Source organism: Eubalaena glacialis, chromosome 3 (assembly GCF_028564815.1).
Source record: "Eubalaena glacialis isolate mEubGla1 chromosome 3, mEubGla1.1.hap2.+ XY, whole genome shotgun sequence".
NCBI lineage: Eukaryota > Metazoa > Chordata > Mammalia > Artiodactyla > Balaenidae > Eubalaena > Eubalaena glacialis.
Window position 1 is genome coordinate 44,398,956 of NC_083718.1, and position 16,037 is coordinate 44,414,992.

General features: G+C 38.9%; 1 protein-coding gene across 1 annotated transcript in view; it reads left to right on the plus strand.

Moving 5' to 3' along the window:
* Positions 1 to 1,537: 1,537 nt before the first annotated feature.
* Positions 1,538 to 16,037, plus strand: part of FLVCR1 (FLVCR choline and heme transporter 1) — a 34,374-nt gene continuing 19,874 nt past the window's right edge. The window contains exons 1-3 of the mRNA XM_061185586.1: positions 1,538 to 2,331; positions 7,425 to 7,569; positions 13,837 to 13,977. Of these exons, the coding sequence (XP_061041569.1) occupies positions 1,594 to 2,331; positions 7,425 to 7,569; positions 13,837 to 13,977 (1,024 nt within the window). The 5' untranslated portion in view covers positions 1,538 to 1,593. The remainder of the gene's footprint in view (positions 2,332 to 7,424; positions 7,570 to 13,836; positions 13,978 to 16,037) is intronic.

Sequence of the window (16,037 nt, forward strand, 5' to 3'; positions counted from 1 at the left end):
GGTTTAGGATTATGTAGTATTTCACCTGCACTGAGACGTATCTGATATATTTTTATATGCTACCAAAATAATGATGTTAAGAGGCAATAAAAAGAAAGTGTACTGGGTTTTAGGGTTCTAGGTAGCAACACTTTTTTTAAAAAAAAAATTTATTTATTTATTTTTGGCTGCATTGGGTCTTCATTGCTGCGCGCAGGCTTTCTCTAGTTGTGGAGAGTGGGGGCTACTCTTCGTCGAGGTGCATGGGCATCTCATTACAGTGGCTTCTCTTGCTGTGGCGTACCGGCTCTAGGCGCATGGGCTTCAGTAGCTGCGGGGCCCCGCCTCTAGAGCACAGGCTCAATACTTGTGGCTCACGGGCTTACTTGCTCCGCGGCATGTGGGATTTTCCTGGACCAGGGCTCAAACCTGTGTTCCCTGCATTGGCAGGCAGATTCTTAACCACTGCACCACCAGGGAAGCCCTACTTTTTAAGATTAAATCCATTGTGAGATACCCCTAGTTTCAATTCCACTTTAATAATGAATACTTGGGAGTCTTGTTTTTTTTTCCTTCAAATTTAGTTTCCCAAGAAGTAGCAGGACTGACTTTTCCTGTACTCCAGGAACACTTACAAGGCTACGTGTGCTCTTGAGAGCAGGCAATATGTCTCATTTTTACTTTTTATTACCCAGAGTCCATGACAGTGTGGGGCACATACCTTTCAAAGCAAGTTTGGTGCTTGGAAGCCACTGAATGTGTGTCCAGTAAATACTAACTGCAAGTATTGGTGCGAGGGAGAATGTTGAGCAACAGGGCCTGCTCAGGCACAGCACATCCCAGAGATTCCAACTTCAGAAGGGCAGATTTCTGAAGAAATCTCTTTATTTGGATCAAAATGCTTTCTGGTGCTTTCCCTCTGCCGAGACAGCACGAATTTATGAAACGTGCTCCTGTCTGCTCTAAAGGCAGCGTCCGATGTTGACAGCTGCATTGGGCCGAGAGGCCAAGTTCGTCCTCTGCCAGTGTTAGACCTGTCCCTGGAGGAGCCCCTCTAGGTGGAGAGACTGACGTCTGCCTCTTCGCCTCCCCCCTGTTTCTCCTAGCCCCTCGTTCCCAGTCCCGAGTTGCCCAATGCAAAGGTCGCCTCCCGCCCGCCCACGCCCAGGTCGGAGGACTTCTGGCCACGGGATCCATTCATGAGGAGAACACCGAGCCGAGACCTCCAGCGTGGCCTTCCTCCTCTACCGCCCAGCGCGCTCACTCCCGCCCCGCCCCTCCGGAAGCTCCCGATTGGCTCCGGCGGGCGAGGGTGCCGCTGATTGGCCAGCGGGCCTTCACCGCACAGTGACACTGCTCTCTCCCGGCCCGGCCCGGCCCTGAGTGACAGCCCGCCGGGCCGCGCACGGGGACTAGGACTTCGCCTGGGGACTCACGCAGCGCGGGTTGCGGCTCCCGGCTCAGACCGAGGCTCACTCGGCCGGGGAGAGGGTCGCAGGAGCAGTGGGCCGAGGGGTAGGAGTTGGGGTGCAGGGAGGGCCTCGGGTCTTGGGCTGGGGGTGCAGGCCCGGGAGGAGGGCGGGGGCGCCAGGCGGCTCCGGAGAGCCCAGGGACATGGCACTGCCCGACGATGAGGAGGGGACAACGGTGGCGAACGGGCACCCGCCCGCGAATGGATACCTCCCGGTCCCGGGGGACGCGCCCGCTGGAAAGGTGAGCGCGGAGACGCAGAACGGCCCCAAAGCCGGCTGCCTGGCCCTGAATGGGGTCTCTCGGGACAGCCCCAAGGCCGCCTCGGGAGCCCTGGACGGGCCGAAGACTCCGCTGGCCCCGGAGGAGGAGACCCAGGCCCGGTTGCTGCCCAAGGACCCCGGCGAGGAGACGCCGGCGGTCGAGGGCACCCTGGTGCCCCGGACGGCGCTCTCCGCGCGGCGCTTTTTGGTGCTACTGATCTTCAGCCTGTACTCGCTGGTGAACGCGTTTCAGTGGATCCAATACAGCATCATCAGCAACGTTTTCGAGGGCTTCTACAACGTCTCCTCGCTGCACATTGACTGGCTGTCCATGGTGTACATGCTGGCCTACGTGCCCCTCATCTTCCCGGCCACCTGGCTGCTGGATACCAGAGGCCTGCGGCTCACCGCCCTGCTGGGCTCCGGCCTCAACTGCCTGGGCGCCTGGATCAAGTGCGGCAGCGTGCAGCAGCATCTCTTCTGGGTCACCATGTTGGGCCAGTGCCTGTGCTCTGTGGCCCAGGTGTTCATCCTCGGCTTGCCCTCCCACATCGCTTCAGTGTGGTTTGGGCCCAAGGAGGTGTCCACAGCTTGCGCCACCGCCGTGCTAGGTAATCAGGTAAGGACTAGGGTAATAGATGAAAATCGGATCCTGAAGGACCAGATAAAACGTCATAGGCCATGTGAGCTAGGTATATGGATGGACCCTTAGGAGGCGTTCTATAAATGAAGGAGAGGAGATGAGCAGTCATAAAATAGGAAGCAGTCTTGGATTAAAGAGGAGTTTGGATTTATTTGTGAAGACAGACCTTTCAAAACCAGTTTAAAATGACTACCTGGTCATCTTTGAGAGTTACCTGTAAAGTAATTACCGGTACAGGCCCATATCTAGGCCTAACATCATAGAAAACTTGTCAGTGCAATAATGAATGAGTCTAAAGTAGGTATTATTTTTGTCATCAGTGTATTCTTTGCAAAAGGAAGGTGCTGGGTTCTGGGAAGTTTGTTCTTGAGCGGTCCATGTAAACAGCTTCTGTTTAATTTTATATATTAGCAATCAGCAGAGTGCCTGGTACATAACAGACATTTGTAAATGATCGCTAAATAAATCTAGTGATAAAGACCTCACAGCATTACTGAGTCCTATTACCAAATTTTAACGGTAAGAAAATGCAAGACAGATCATAGAATCCATTGCAAAAGTGTGGCTTATTTTGCCAAGTCTCCATTAAACTGTTTCCTAGACTTTGCCAACACCATAGGTTCAAATTCATTAGCATTCCAGTAGCATTATTAGGTAGAATTTGTGTGTGTGTGTGTGTGTGTGTGTGTGTGTGTGTTTTAATTGCAGAATGGTCCTTTTACTGTAATTTAAATTTTGCATATGGAGTCCTATGATACTTTATGTAAATTATATTGAGTGTTCATTCAGCTTGAGGAGAATCAAGTTAAAAACCTGTATAACAAGGGACTTCCCTGCCGGTCCCATGGTTAAGACTTCCCCTTCCAATGCAGGGGGTGCGGGTTCGATCCCTGGTCAGGGAGCTAAGATCCCACATGCCTTGGGGCCAAAAAAAACAAAATATAAAACAGAAGCAATATTGTAACAAATTCAATAAAGACTTTTAAGAGAAATTGCTTAAAAAAAAAAAAAAGACCTGTATAACAAAAATGTTACCTCTCTCTATACATAAATCATGTAGCTATGTAACAAAAGAATGTTACTCTTTTACTTCTGGTCTAACACTTGTTTCAAGATCACAGTAAGATCTATTTAAATTCCATGTAAAGACTAACTCTACATGTGGGCTTATTGCTTTATATTTATTTCCTTTAAAAGTACAGAAGAAGGGATAGCTTGAAATATAGTTGTATATCCAAAATAATTTGTGACTGATATTTTAGTTGGTTGCTTCTGCATGTTTGGATAGGAACTGTTTCCTTAAAATATTTTTTCATTTATGAAATTATATGCAAGATTAATACTTCATTGAGCATGATGGAAATATTATCAACTCCATATCTATGGATTATCTATTTCATGGATAATAAATGGAAATGTTTTCTCATAGGCAGATTTCCCTCTAACACTTAGCACACCTCTGGGCCTTCCTCCTACATTCTCCCTAAGTGTTCGAATCCTTCCTTGGCTCTAGTAGCTCTGCACTTGCTCACGACCCCCAAGTATGCATCTTTAGCCTAGATTATGGAGTGATCATTCATAGTAATATTCAACATTATTGAGCATTCACTAAACCTGGCACCATGCTAAGTACTTTACACACATTGTTTCATTTAATTTAATTACATAAGGTAGGAACTATTAGTCTCTTCATTTTATATATACAGAAGCTGAGACTTGAAGGGATAAAATTATTTTCCACAAGTCACACAGCTAATTAGCAGCAGAATTCACACTCAGGTCTGTCTGATTCCTGAACCCTGTCTTTTAACTACCCATCTACTGTGCCAAGTCTCTAACCTGAGGGAACCTTCTAAAAAAAATTTTTTTTTAAATTTTTTAGCCATGCCGCACGGCTTGCAGGATCTTACTTCCCCAGCCAGGGATTGAACCCAGGCCCCAGCAGTGAAAGCACCAAGTCCTAACCACTGGACTGCCAGGGAATTCCTGAGAGAACCTTTTAAAACATAGATCAGATCATGTCACAGCTCTGCTTTGAACTCTCCAATGATTTCCCATAGTAATTAAAATAAAATCTAAATTCCTTACTCTGGATTACAAAACCTTACTAATATGTTTTTGGTTCCTTAAACAACACTAAGCTTGCATTTTTCATAAGGGCCTTTGCAAAAACATTCTCTCTGTCTGGAATGTTCTTCCTCCTAGGATCACATTGTTATATCCGTATTATCATTCAGCTCTCAGTTTAAATTCATTTTAAGTATCATTCAGTGGCATTTCTTGAGGATCCCATTTAGAGTTGCCCAGTCGCTGTCTTATTACATCATTGTACTTTAATCCTCTATGTAGTGCTTATCACTGTCTGATATATTTATGTTTATATATTAATTGTTAATTATTTCTCTTCTCCCATCCCCACCATTAGGTTGTAAGTTTCATGAAATAGGCACATGGTCTGAATGTACAGCATTCATTACAGTGCCTGGCACGTTGTAGATTCTCCATAAAAATTTATTCAATAAATGAATGAGCTTCGGACTTACGTAGATACTGGTCAGCTGCATATTTCCACTTGACTATCCCATATGACCCCACCAATCAAAATTTACCTTGTCTCCCAGCTCATTGCTCTTCATTTCTACTGCCACCATCTTAGCCTTGGCCCCCCGTAGCTCTCACCTAGAGCTTGCTAACTGATTTTCCTATCTCTGCAGCTCTTGCTCTCTTCCCTCTATTCTCCACATTCGTCCATTGTGGTCTTTCTAATGTGCAAATCTGTCCTGGACACTCCCTTACCCCCTGCAGTGTCTTCCATTGCCCTTAGGAAAAAATTCAAACTCTCTTAAGTGTCAAGTGAGACCTTCCAGTTCTGCCTCCTGCCAATTCCTCAGCATCACCTCTCTGCACAGCCTCCATTCCTCATATACAGACTCTTTCTCTGCTCTGAGGGGACTTGTGCACTACTTACAGTTTCTCACGAGGTCATGCTCCTTCCTTTGTACATGATGTCCCCTTGACTGGGAACATTTTTTTTTTTTGAATTTTATTTATTTTTTATACAGCAGGTTCTTATTAGTCATCAATTTTATACACATCAGTGTATACATGTCAATCCCAATCGCCCAATTCATCCCACCACCCCCACCCCCGCTTTCCCCCCTTGGTGTCCATACGTTTGTTCTCTACATCTGTGTCTCTATTTCTGCCCTGCAAACCAGTTCATCTGTACCATTTTTCTAGATTCCACATACATGCGTCAATATACGATATTTGTTTTTCTCTTTCTGACTTACTTGACTGGGAATATTTCCATTTCACTTGGCTAACTCTAATTTCTTATTCAGATCTTTGCTCCTTCAGAAATTTTTCCTGAACCCCAAGTCTATACAAGGTGCTCCTCCAAAGTACTCTCTTAGCTAAGGTGACCGTATGTTCCAGCTGGCCTAGAATAGTCCAGGTGTACATCTGTTGTCCAGTACAGCTGCTCATGGGGTCCCTTTCACTCTGACTAGTGTTCTTGCTTGAATGATCAATTACACGATCTTCCCAATCTTGGCACCCTCTACCTCTCATCACAGTACTGCTCTTACTACACTTGTAATTACCTGTTTAACTGTCTCTATCCAGCTTTTCATAGGGAGCAAATGAAATATTTGGTAAATGTTACTATCTCTGCCTCAGCCTCCTTTTTGAAACCTATCTTGGGCCCTTCTGTCTCACCTCCATCCCCCAAAGAATCTGAAATCTCCCTCCACTGAGCCTCCTTTAATACTTTGATTTTATTTCTCTTGTTGTGATTATCATAGTCGGCCTAATTTTTTTTTTCCTGAGGTGAAATTCACACAGCATAAAATTAATCATTTGAAAGTGTACAGCTCAGTGGCATTTAGTACCTTCACGATGTTGTGCAGCCATCACCTATATCTGGTTCCAAAACATTTTCATCTACCCTCAAAGAAGACCCAGTTCCCACTAAGCAGTCACTCCTCATTCCCCTCTCTCTAGCCCCTGGCAACCACTAATTTGTTTTTTTGCTATGGATTTCCCTAGTCTAGATATTTCATATAAATAGAATCATACAATATGTGACCTTTTGTGTCTGGCTTCTTTCATTTAGCAAGTTTTCAAAGGTCATCCATGTTACAGCATCTATCAGTATTTCATTCTTTCTAAATAATATTTCATTGAAGGGATATACCACATTTTGTTTATCCATTCATTCATTGATAGACAATTTGCTTGTTTCCACCTTTTGGCTATTGCAAATAGGGCTGCTATGGATATTCATGTACAATATTCAATACCTGTTTTCAGTTTGGGGGTATATACCCAAGAGAGGAATTGCTAGGTCATACAGTAATTCTATGTTTAACTTTTTAAGGAACTGCCAAATTGTTTTCCATGGTGACTGCAGTGTTTTACAATCTTATTAGCAGTGTACAAGGGTTCCAATTTCTCCACATCATGACAACATTTGTTATTTTCTGTTTTTTTTTTAAATTATAGCCATTCTAGCAGGTGTGGTTTTGATTTGCATTTCCCCAATAACTAATGATATTGAGCATTTTTTCATGTACTTGTTGGACATTTGTACATCTTCTTTGGAGCAATGTCTGTTCAGGTCTTTTGCCCATTTTTGAATTGGGATGTTTGTCTTTTTGTTGTCGAGTTGTAAGAGTTCTTTATATATTCTGGATGGTAGATCCTTATCAAATATATGATTTGCAAATATTTTCTCCCATTCTGTAGGTTGTCTTTTATCAGCATTTTTTGTGTGTATGTGTGTATTTTTATTCTCCTTTTTTATTGTAAGTAGCCAAAGGGTAAGGAGTGTGTCTTACACAACTTTATAGCAGCATCATTTGGATGGTTGGAGCTTAGTAAATGTTTATTGAATAGGGAAGATATTTGACAGCAATTTTCCTTTAATGGTATGGTAAAAAGACATTAGAATATGGTGCTTTAGAGCTTATGAAAGGACCTTGCAATAGTGGTTGCCTTTATGTTGATTAATTACTATTTTTTCTCATAATAAGAAGAAAGAATTAACAGAACTGTTTCTTTTACAGCTTGGAACTGCAGTTGGCTTTATGCTGCCACCAGTTTTAGTGCCGAACACACAGAATAACACACAACTGCTGGCTTGTAATATCAGTACCATGTTTTATGGAACTTCAGCTGTCGCCACACTTTTATTTATTTTAACGGTAATTGGTAAGTGAATTATTTTCCCTAAAGCTTAAATAGATAAGTGCATGACTAGCATATGAAAATAAAAATAACCAACCCCGAAAATTTGTATTGGTAATATCTCAAGTGCTATTTGCTTGTTTCATTCTTGCTGTTCACTTTCTTGTTTAAGTAATGAATGCTACACGCCTAGGGAAATGTTATGGTCCGCTACATCCGTTTTAATATTGTAAAGGGTTTGAAGACTAATTCGTCTCATTTATCTCCCTACTAACTTTTCTTTCCTGATAACTGTTGGTTTCAAACATATTACCTGCCTCCTCTTTGCATATCCGTCTACATGTCTATATCTTACGCTAACCTCGCCAGGAACAAGTTCTTGTCGTGCTTTGAAATGATGCGAATAGGCTACAACCTTCCTTTAAATGATAAATCCTTCCAGGGATCCCCAATTTAACAATTAACTGGATCTGAAAATGTTGACCAGTGAATGATCCTGGGCAGCAGCAAGCTGTTCAGCAGAATTTCAAACTGTGGCAACTATCTGCTTGTTAGGCCACTCCAGCAGAGCACTGCTGCCACCACTCGTCCCCGAGTCCTCTCGTCCGGGCCTGTCTCTTGAAGCAGTCAGTCAAAATCAGCTGCAAGCAGCCATCATCAGTTTGGAAGAAGGTTTGGGAAGGTCTGCTTTTTAAAGTTTATTTTTAATGGGAAACAATTTTGATTTCAGGGAAAAGAATAGGTGAGGCTTATTTAAGTAATAGAGCTGCTAACATAACTATAATATTGCCTTTTGGGCGCTCAGTATATCTTAAATTGATTTGAAGAAGAAAGGAACTTTAAAGTTGAAAGGCCATCTTTTAATCATTAAAATTTATAATTAAATTTCATTATAGCTGGAGTTTTAAATTTTATATGTTAATTTTTACCATGGTTATAACAGTAATGAAAAATGCAAGTTTTTTTTATGATCACCAGATATAAAATCCTCAGTTTTCAAAGAAAATGTATGTTAAAGACTATGGAGTGTTTTGATAGAGATGCCTTTATTTTTTTAAATTTTATTTATTTAATTAATTTATTTTATTTTTGGCTGATTTGTGTCTTCGTTGCTGTACATGGGCTTTCTCTAGTTGCAGCGAGAGGGGGCTACTCTTCATTGCGGTGCGCAGGCTTCTCATTACAGTGTCTTCTCTTGTTGCGGAGCACAGGCTCTAGGCGCACGGGCTTCAGTAGTTGTGGCACGTGGGCTCAGTAGTTGTGGCTTGCGGGCTCTAGAGCGCAGGCTCAGTAGTTGTGGCGCACGGGCTTAGTTGCTCCGTGGCATGTGGGATCTTCCCGGATCAGGGCTCGAACCCGTGTCCCCTGCATTGGCAGGTGGATTCTTAACCACTGCACCACCAGGGAAACCCAGAGATGCCTTTAGAGATGAACTGCTGGACCCAAGGATAGGAAACTCAGCCCACATATTTTTAATTTCCCTTAAGATAATGAACAAAATATTCTCTTGGTAGCATTTAAAGTATTCTGACATGTCCAATCTACCTATGATTGGTTTTTATGTTTCTGTTAGGGAGTGGCATATTTGCTGTGTGCTGACTACTGAAAAAGGATAAATTATCCCTTGTACTATTTTGGCAGTTTAACAAGGTTTTAAAAGAAATCTATATTTTTAAAAAACAAATTCCTATATCTACTTTTCTGGTAGCCATATTTGATTTGCTAGATGAAGTATGAGATATAGTTTATATACATTTTGCATAAATGGATCTTCCATTAGCAATAGGGATTATTAATATATAAAATTCTCTTTCCTTTGATTGCTATGTACCTTTGCATAAATTCTGGTTTTCCTTTTTTTATCGTCTTCAATTGCTTATCTCTTTGGAAGAAGTGAGAGTAATAGACTGTATATAAGATATCTATAGATACAAAATTATATATGTGACACATGTATTTAAACATACATATATATATATGAGATGCTACAAATATAAGATTTTTATTTGTCAAAGGAGTGGGACAAAAAACATAGGTATGACCATTGGCATATCACCCTGTATTATTTAAGAAATTAAAAGAGGTCTATTCATGTACATAATTATTTATGTACTCATGGCTTATGAGTAGACAGTGGAAATGGAAATGGGGGGGGAATGGAATGGAAATAGAATAGAAAAAAAAAGCTCATTGTCAAGTTTTGCTTGGTGACCTATAAACTTAATCTTATGATACTAAGCATAGTATAAAAGCAAGATAATATACAGTTGTGATATGAAAGTCTAGGTTGAAAATTGTGACGTTTAAATTAAAAATTTACCTGTTTTCCTTATACCTAAATATTTGCTATTGAGGAAAATATGGATTATTTTAAAAATCCTAACTTTCTTAAAGTTCCTTAATTACTAAGAGACAATGCTACTTCCTTCTAAATTCTACCCATACATACTTTGGAAGCCCAATCAAATCTTATAAAATAATTTAGTTTTGCTGATGCTTTTCAGCAATGTGACATATACCAAACTGGTATTCAGAAGTCTTCCTAAAATACTAACTTGAGGAGGGTTCATGTCATGTAATCCTATTACCCTCCCTAAGTGTAATCCATCTAACATTTCTAGGAATTAAGCCCAACCTTCCACTGAATTTCACACTAATACCCCATTCTTATTGGGAGAATACTATTACAGTCTCTAACATTTGATTGATATGTACCAAACATGTTTAAAAGCACAACTACATGCTATATTTCATTTAATCCTCAAAGCCCTATAAGGGCGGTACTATTATTATCATTCCCATTTTATAAATGAGGAAACGGGGCACAGAATTTAAGTAAATTTAACTTACCCATGGTCACAGTTAGTATATAAATGCTAAAGATGAAATTTGAGCCTAGGCAATCTAACTCCATTAATAAAATGTTACATATACAAATATATCATTTTAATTTTTACTTAGTCTGATTTTTTGTTTCAATTCCTCTTGTATAAGTGGTAATGCTGTTGTATTTGAAAGCTGTTCTTCTTATGCAGAGCAGTAAACTATATCACTTAAGTATGTCAGTTAAAATCCTTATCATCCTGATTCACTAAAATGAGTGGATGACAGAAACCAAAAGTAATGGCAGTCAAAATATTTAATATTAAGGTATTTAAATACATGAGTATAAAACATGCATGCATAATTTTACTTTTGATTCTTATATTCAGGATATTTATATATTGGCTCCTATTATAAATTGTTAATAGAAGTACGTTTTACTTAGTGTATAAGAATTTCAAGCCCTGAGAAAAGTCTCTGATTTTATTTTATTTTTTAAACTTTATTTATTTATTTATTTTTGGCTGCACTGCACAGCATGTGGGATCTTAGTTCCCCGACCAGGGATCCAACCTGTACCCCCTGCGGTGGAAGCCAACTCCTAACCACTGGACTGCCAGGGAATTCCCTGAAACGTCTCTGATTTTTAAAAATAAATATTCCTCAAAAAGACAATGTATTTTGTGTAGTACTCAATAATTACAAAATTCTTTTACACATATCATATAGTCCTCATACCAGCTTGTTGTTATTATCTCCATTTTATGAATGAGAAAGCAATAGCTGAGAAGCAGGAATTGATTTCTTCGAGTCATATAGTGAGATGAGGCAGAGCCAGGATTCAAACCTGTGTTTGTCTTATAATAAATTAATATGTGTAATGTCCGCTTGAATCACAAAAGCACAAATAATGAAATCAAAAGATAATATTATAACCTGATTTCAAAAAATAGAAGTGGTCCTAAACACAATAGATTTGTTATTTATTCATCATGGGAGAAAAAGTTTGAATGTGGTGCCCAACATCCTTTGGCTGCTTTCCATGCCTATTGCTAAGGGTGGAGAATAACTGTTTTATTAATTAATTATTTTAGTTGCACAACTTTTTGGTAGGGAGAAGAGAAGAAGTTAGAAGTCTATTTTTCAGTTTCAAAGGAGAAAGAAAAAGCCATATTTCGTCCTTTGAAAGGAGCAATGAGGCGTAAACAGGGTCATAGACCAATGGTTTTTTTGTTCCTCTTTTTTTTTTTTGCTTCATAGACTTAAGCCTGACTTTACTATATTGTGTAGCTGGTAGATAAAGTCTTGATTTTGTCCAAGAGAGCAGTTGACTTCCTGAAACTAAGACATAACACTTGTATTCAGAAAACAAGTCTAATGGAATGAAAGACTACCAGAACTTGTTTTTATTTTGCATTTGAGTTCAGATCTGAGCCATTTAGACTTATTTTACTATAGTAAATAAAAATCTGAGTAAGAGACAGGACTCATTCAACACCCATGACTACGTTGTAAGCATAGTTTTTACATTCTGAAACTTTGTTTTACAACCATGTGAGTTCTGTTTTACCAATATTAATAAAAAGAGATATCGCCTATCTTAACTAGGATGCAAAGAGACTTTCAGGAGAGGACAACAGGTGTCCTCAACAGTGCAAGGAGCAGATAGGGTGAAAGGAAGGGGAGGGATTGCAACCACTTAAAACGTTTTATGTCTACCAGTCCTCCAATGTAAGGATATTAAAAAATAAATATTTATGAGTTATGTCTCCTCTTCAATTAGTTGTAAGACCTATAAAAATAGAAGTCTAGTTTGTTGTTTTATTTATATCATAATTAATCCATGTTTTGGTGAGCAAAGAGCTGTAATTTTAAAATTTTTAGCAGCAAACAGGAGAATTAGAGAATTACAATATTGTGTGCAAGTTTTAAGGATCATTTCTTTCTTTTGCAGTGATTTTCAAACCTGGCTGAGTGTTGAGTTTTGTGTAATACAGTTTTAAGGTTCTGTTCTGGAGGTTCTGATTCACTGAGCCTTCTCTAGAATCCCAAAATCTGTATTTTTAAAAAATTTCTACATGATTACAGTTGACAGTCAGGTCCATCAGATCTAGACCACTTTCAAACTACAAAGCAGGCTTCTTTGTTGGAAGAAAGAAATAGCCACTATTTAAAAAGAGAGAGAGAGAAAGAGAAGGAGGAAATTCTAATATTTTAGAAAATATTACTTTCTTCTGAATCCATTTACCTTCTTTTTGGCTTTTGAATTTACCCTACTTTATTGATTCTAAAGTGTACATTTTTTCATGGCGTCTCTGAAATTGAGGTGCCTTTAGTAATCAATCAATGGCGTCTAAGATGAATAAGTTCTAGAGGTATGCTGTATAACATTATGCCTATAGTTAACAGTACTTATTGTACACTTAAAAGTTTGTTAAGAGGGTGGATTTCAAGTTAAATATTCTTATCACAATAAAAAAATATCAATGGCATGTAACATTGGTGCCAATTGAGACATGGTTATGTGAAAACCTTCTGTTGATGCCTGCCAAGATCATTAAGTGCCAGCATCAGACCATTTTAGATTCAGTGAAATACAGCATTTTTCCTGTATGTATTTTAGTTTAAAATTTTGAGTCAATACTAAAACTAGATTTTAATTTCTGATGTACCACTCTTAGCAGGTCAGCTCTTCTATCAAAAAGTCTTGACTCCTGGCTAGCCATACCCTACAGAAATCTCTGCCTAGCCATCTGTTGTAGGAAATTAGTAGATCCTTCCCTGCCCAGCAAAAGGGCAATCTCTAAATGTCTGGCTGAGAAGGCTGTGCGATCTTTCTCTAACTACATAGTAATGGGCAGTGCTAGAACTTACAGTATCAGAAACTATGTATCACACTTTTATGTCTCTCAGCTCTACCCCTAGATTTTCCATATGCAGCTGAAGTGAGTCAGCAAGCAGGACCTAGCTCTGCTCCCATGAATCCACATGGACCTTTTCAGTTCTAGAGGGGTAATTGCATCAGATGATAAACTTTATATCAAATTTCAGAAGAAAATAGGTACTAACTCAAGACAATCCTCTAAAAGTTCAATAAGATACTGGCTTGCTCATATCTGATATTACCTCTAATTACAGATTGAACCAAATTTAGAAATAGAATTGTTGAATACTTAATATAATAAAAATTAATCTTGCTTAACTAAAAATGGAATAATCACCGGGCAAAGTTGTGACATAGTATTGATGGTTTTACAGTTCAGTTCTGTGAATTGGCCAAATCTCTGAGTTTTAGTCCGTCTCAGAGGGTTGAGATGATAATATCAAACTATTCTTTGCTTAGAAGTTAGTGAAAATGAAAAGCCTTACTGTAAAAGAATTTTACTACCTATTTAAACTTAAACTGAATTTAGTCTGCTCACTAAAGAAGACTCGTATATTGAATTATCTTTTCATGTATGTTTCCAGCATTCAAAGAAAAACCTCAGTATCCACCAAGCCAGGCTCAAGCAGTTCTCCAAGACAGTCCCCCTGGAGAGTATTCTTATGTGAAATCAATAAGGAACCTATTTAAAAATATTCCTTTTGTCCTTCTATTGATCACTTATGGTAAGTGGTTTTATTTTCGTTGATGTCTGTGTAAACCTTTGAGCATTACAGATTATTTTCTTATAATCTAGTGGTTTGAGCTTTAATTAATGAGATAATGAGATAGGTTTATTAACTCTATAATAATAGCATGGTCATAAACTTAAATTTTTAACCAAAAGCAAAAACTTCAGAATGGATTTCCTTACATGTTTTTAGAACAAAAAACATTTGTGGATATTAAAGAGAGACGCAGTCTTTTTTTAAAAAATTTTATTTAATTAAAAAAAATTTTTTTATACAGCAGGTTCTTATTAGTCATCCATTTTATACATATTACCGTATATGTGTCAATCCCAATCTCTCAATTCATCACACCACCATCCTCCCCCGCCACTTTCCCCCCTTGGTGTCCATACATTTGTTCTCTACATCTGTGTCTCTATGTCTGCCCTGAAACCGGTTCATCTGTACCATTTTTCTAGGTTCCACATATATGCGTTAATATACGATATTTGTTTTTCTCTATCTGACTTACTTCACTCTGTATGACAGTCTCTAGATCCAACCACATCTCTACAAATGACCCAGTTTCATTCCTTTTAATGGCTGAGTAATATTCCATTGTATATATGTACTACATCTTCTTTATCCATTCGTCTGTCGATGGGCATTTAGGTTGCTTCCATGACCTGGCTATTGTAAATAGTGCTGCAATGAACATTGGGGTGCATGTGTCTTTTTGAATTTTGGTTTTCTCTGGGTATATGCCCAGTAGTGGAATTGCTGGATCATATGGTAATTCTATTTTTAATTTTTTAAGGAACCTCCATACTGTTCTCCATAGTGGCTGTATCAATTTACATTCCCACCAGCAATGCAAGAGGGTTCCCTTTTCTCCACACCCTCTCCAGCATTTGTAGATTTTCTGATGATGCCCATTCTAACCAGCGTGAGGTAATACCTAATTGTAGTTTTGATTTGCATTTCTCTAATAATTAGTGAAGTTGAGCAGCTTTTCATGTGCTTTTTGGCCATCTGTATTTCTTCTTTGGAGAAATGTCTATTTAGGTCTTCTGCCCATTTTTTGATTGGGTTGTTTGTTTTTTTAATATTGAGCTGCATGAGCTGTTTATATATTTTGGAGATTAATCCTTTGTCCATTGATTCATTTGCAAATATTTCCTCTCATTCTGAGAGTTGTCTTTTTGTCTTTTTTATAGTTTCCTTTGCTGTGCAAAAGCTTTTAAGTTTCATTAGGTCCCATTTGCTTATTTTTGTTTTTATTTCCATTTCTCTAGGAGGTGGATCAAAAAAGATCTTGCTGTTATTTATGTCAGAGAGTGTTCTTCCTACGTTTTCCTCTAAGAGTTTTATAGTGTCCAGTCTTACATTTAGGTCTCTAATCCATATTGAGTTTATTTTTGTGTATGGAGTTAGGGAGTGTTCTATTTCATTCTTTTACATGTAGCTGTCCAGTTCTCCCAGCACCACTTATTGAAGAGACTGTCTTTTCTCCATTGTATATCCTTGCCTCCTTTGTCATGGATTAGTTGACCATAGGTGCGTAGGTTTACCTCTGGGCTTTCTATCCTGTTCCATTGATCTATATTTCTGTTTTTGTCCCAGTACCATATTGTCTTGATTACTGTAGCTTTGTAGCATAGTCTGAAGTTGGGGAGTCTGATTCCTCCAGCTCCGTTTTTTTCCCTCAAGACTGCTTTGGCTATTTGGGGTCGTTTGTGTCTCCATACACATTTTAAGATTTTTGTTCTAGTTCTGTAAAAAATTTCACTGGTAATTTGATAAGGATTGCATTGAATCTGTAGATTGCTTTCGGTAGTATAGTCATTTTCACAATATTGATTCTTCCAATCCAGGAACATGGTATATCTCTCCATCTGTTTGTGTCATCTTTGATTTCTTTCATCAGTGTCTTATAGTTTTCTGAGTACAGGTCTTTTACCTCCTGAGGTAAGTTTATTCCTAGGTATTTTATTCTTTTTGTTGCAGTGGTGAATGGGATTGTTTCCTTAATTTCTTTTTCTGATCTTTTGTTGTTAGTGTATAGGAATGCAAGA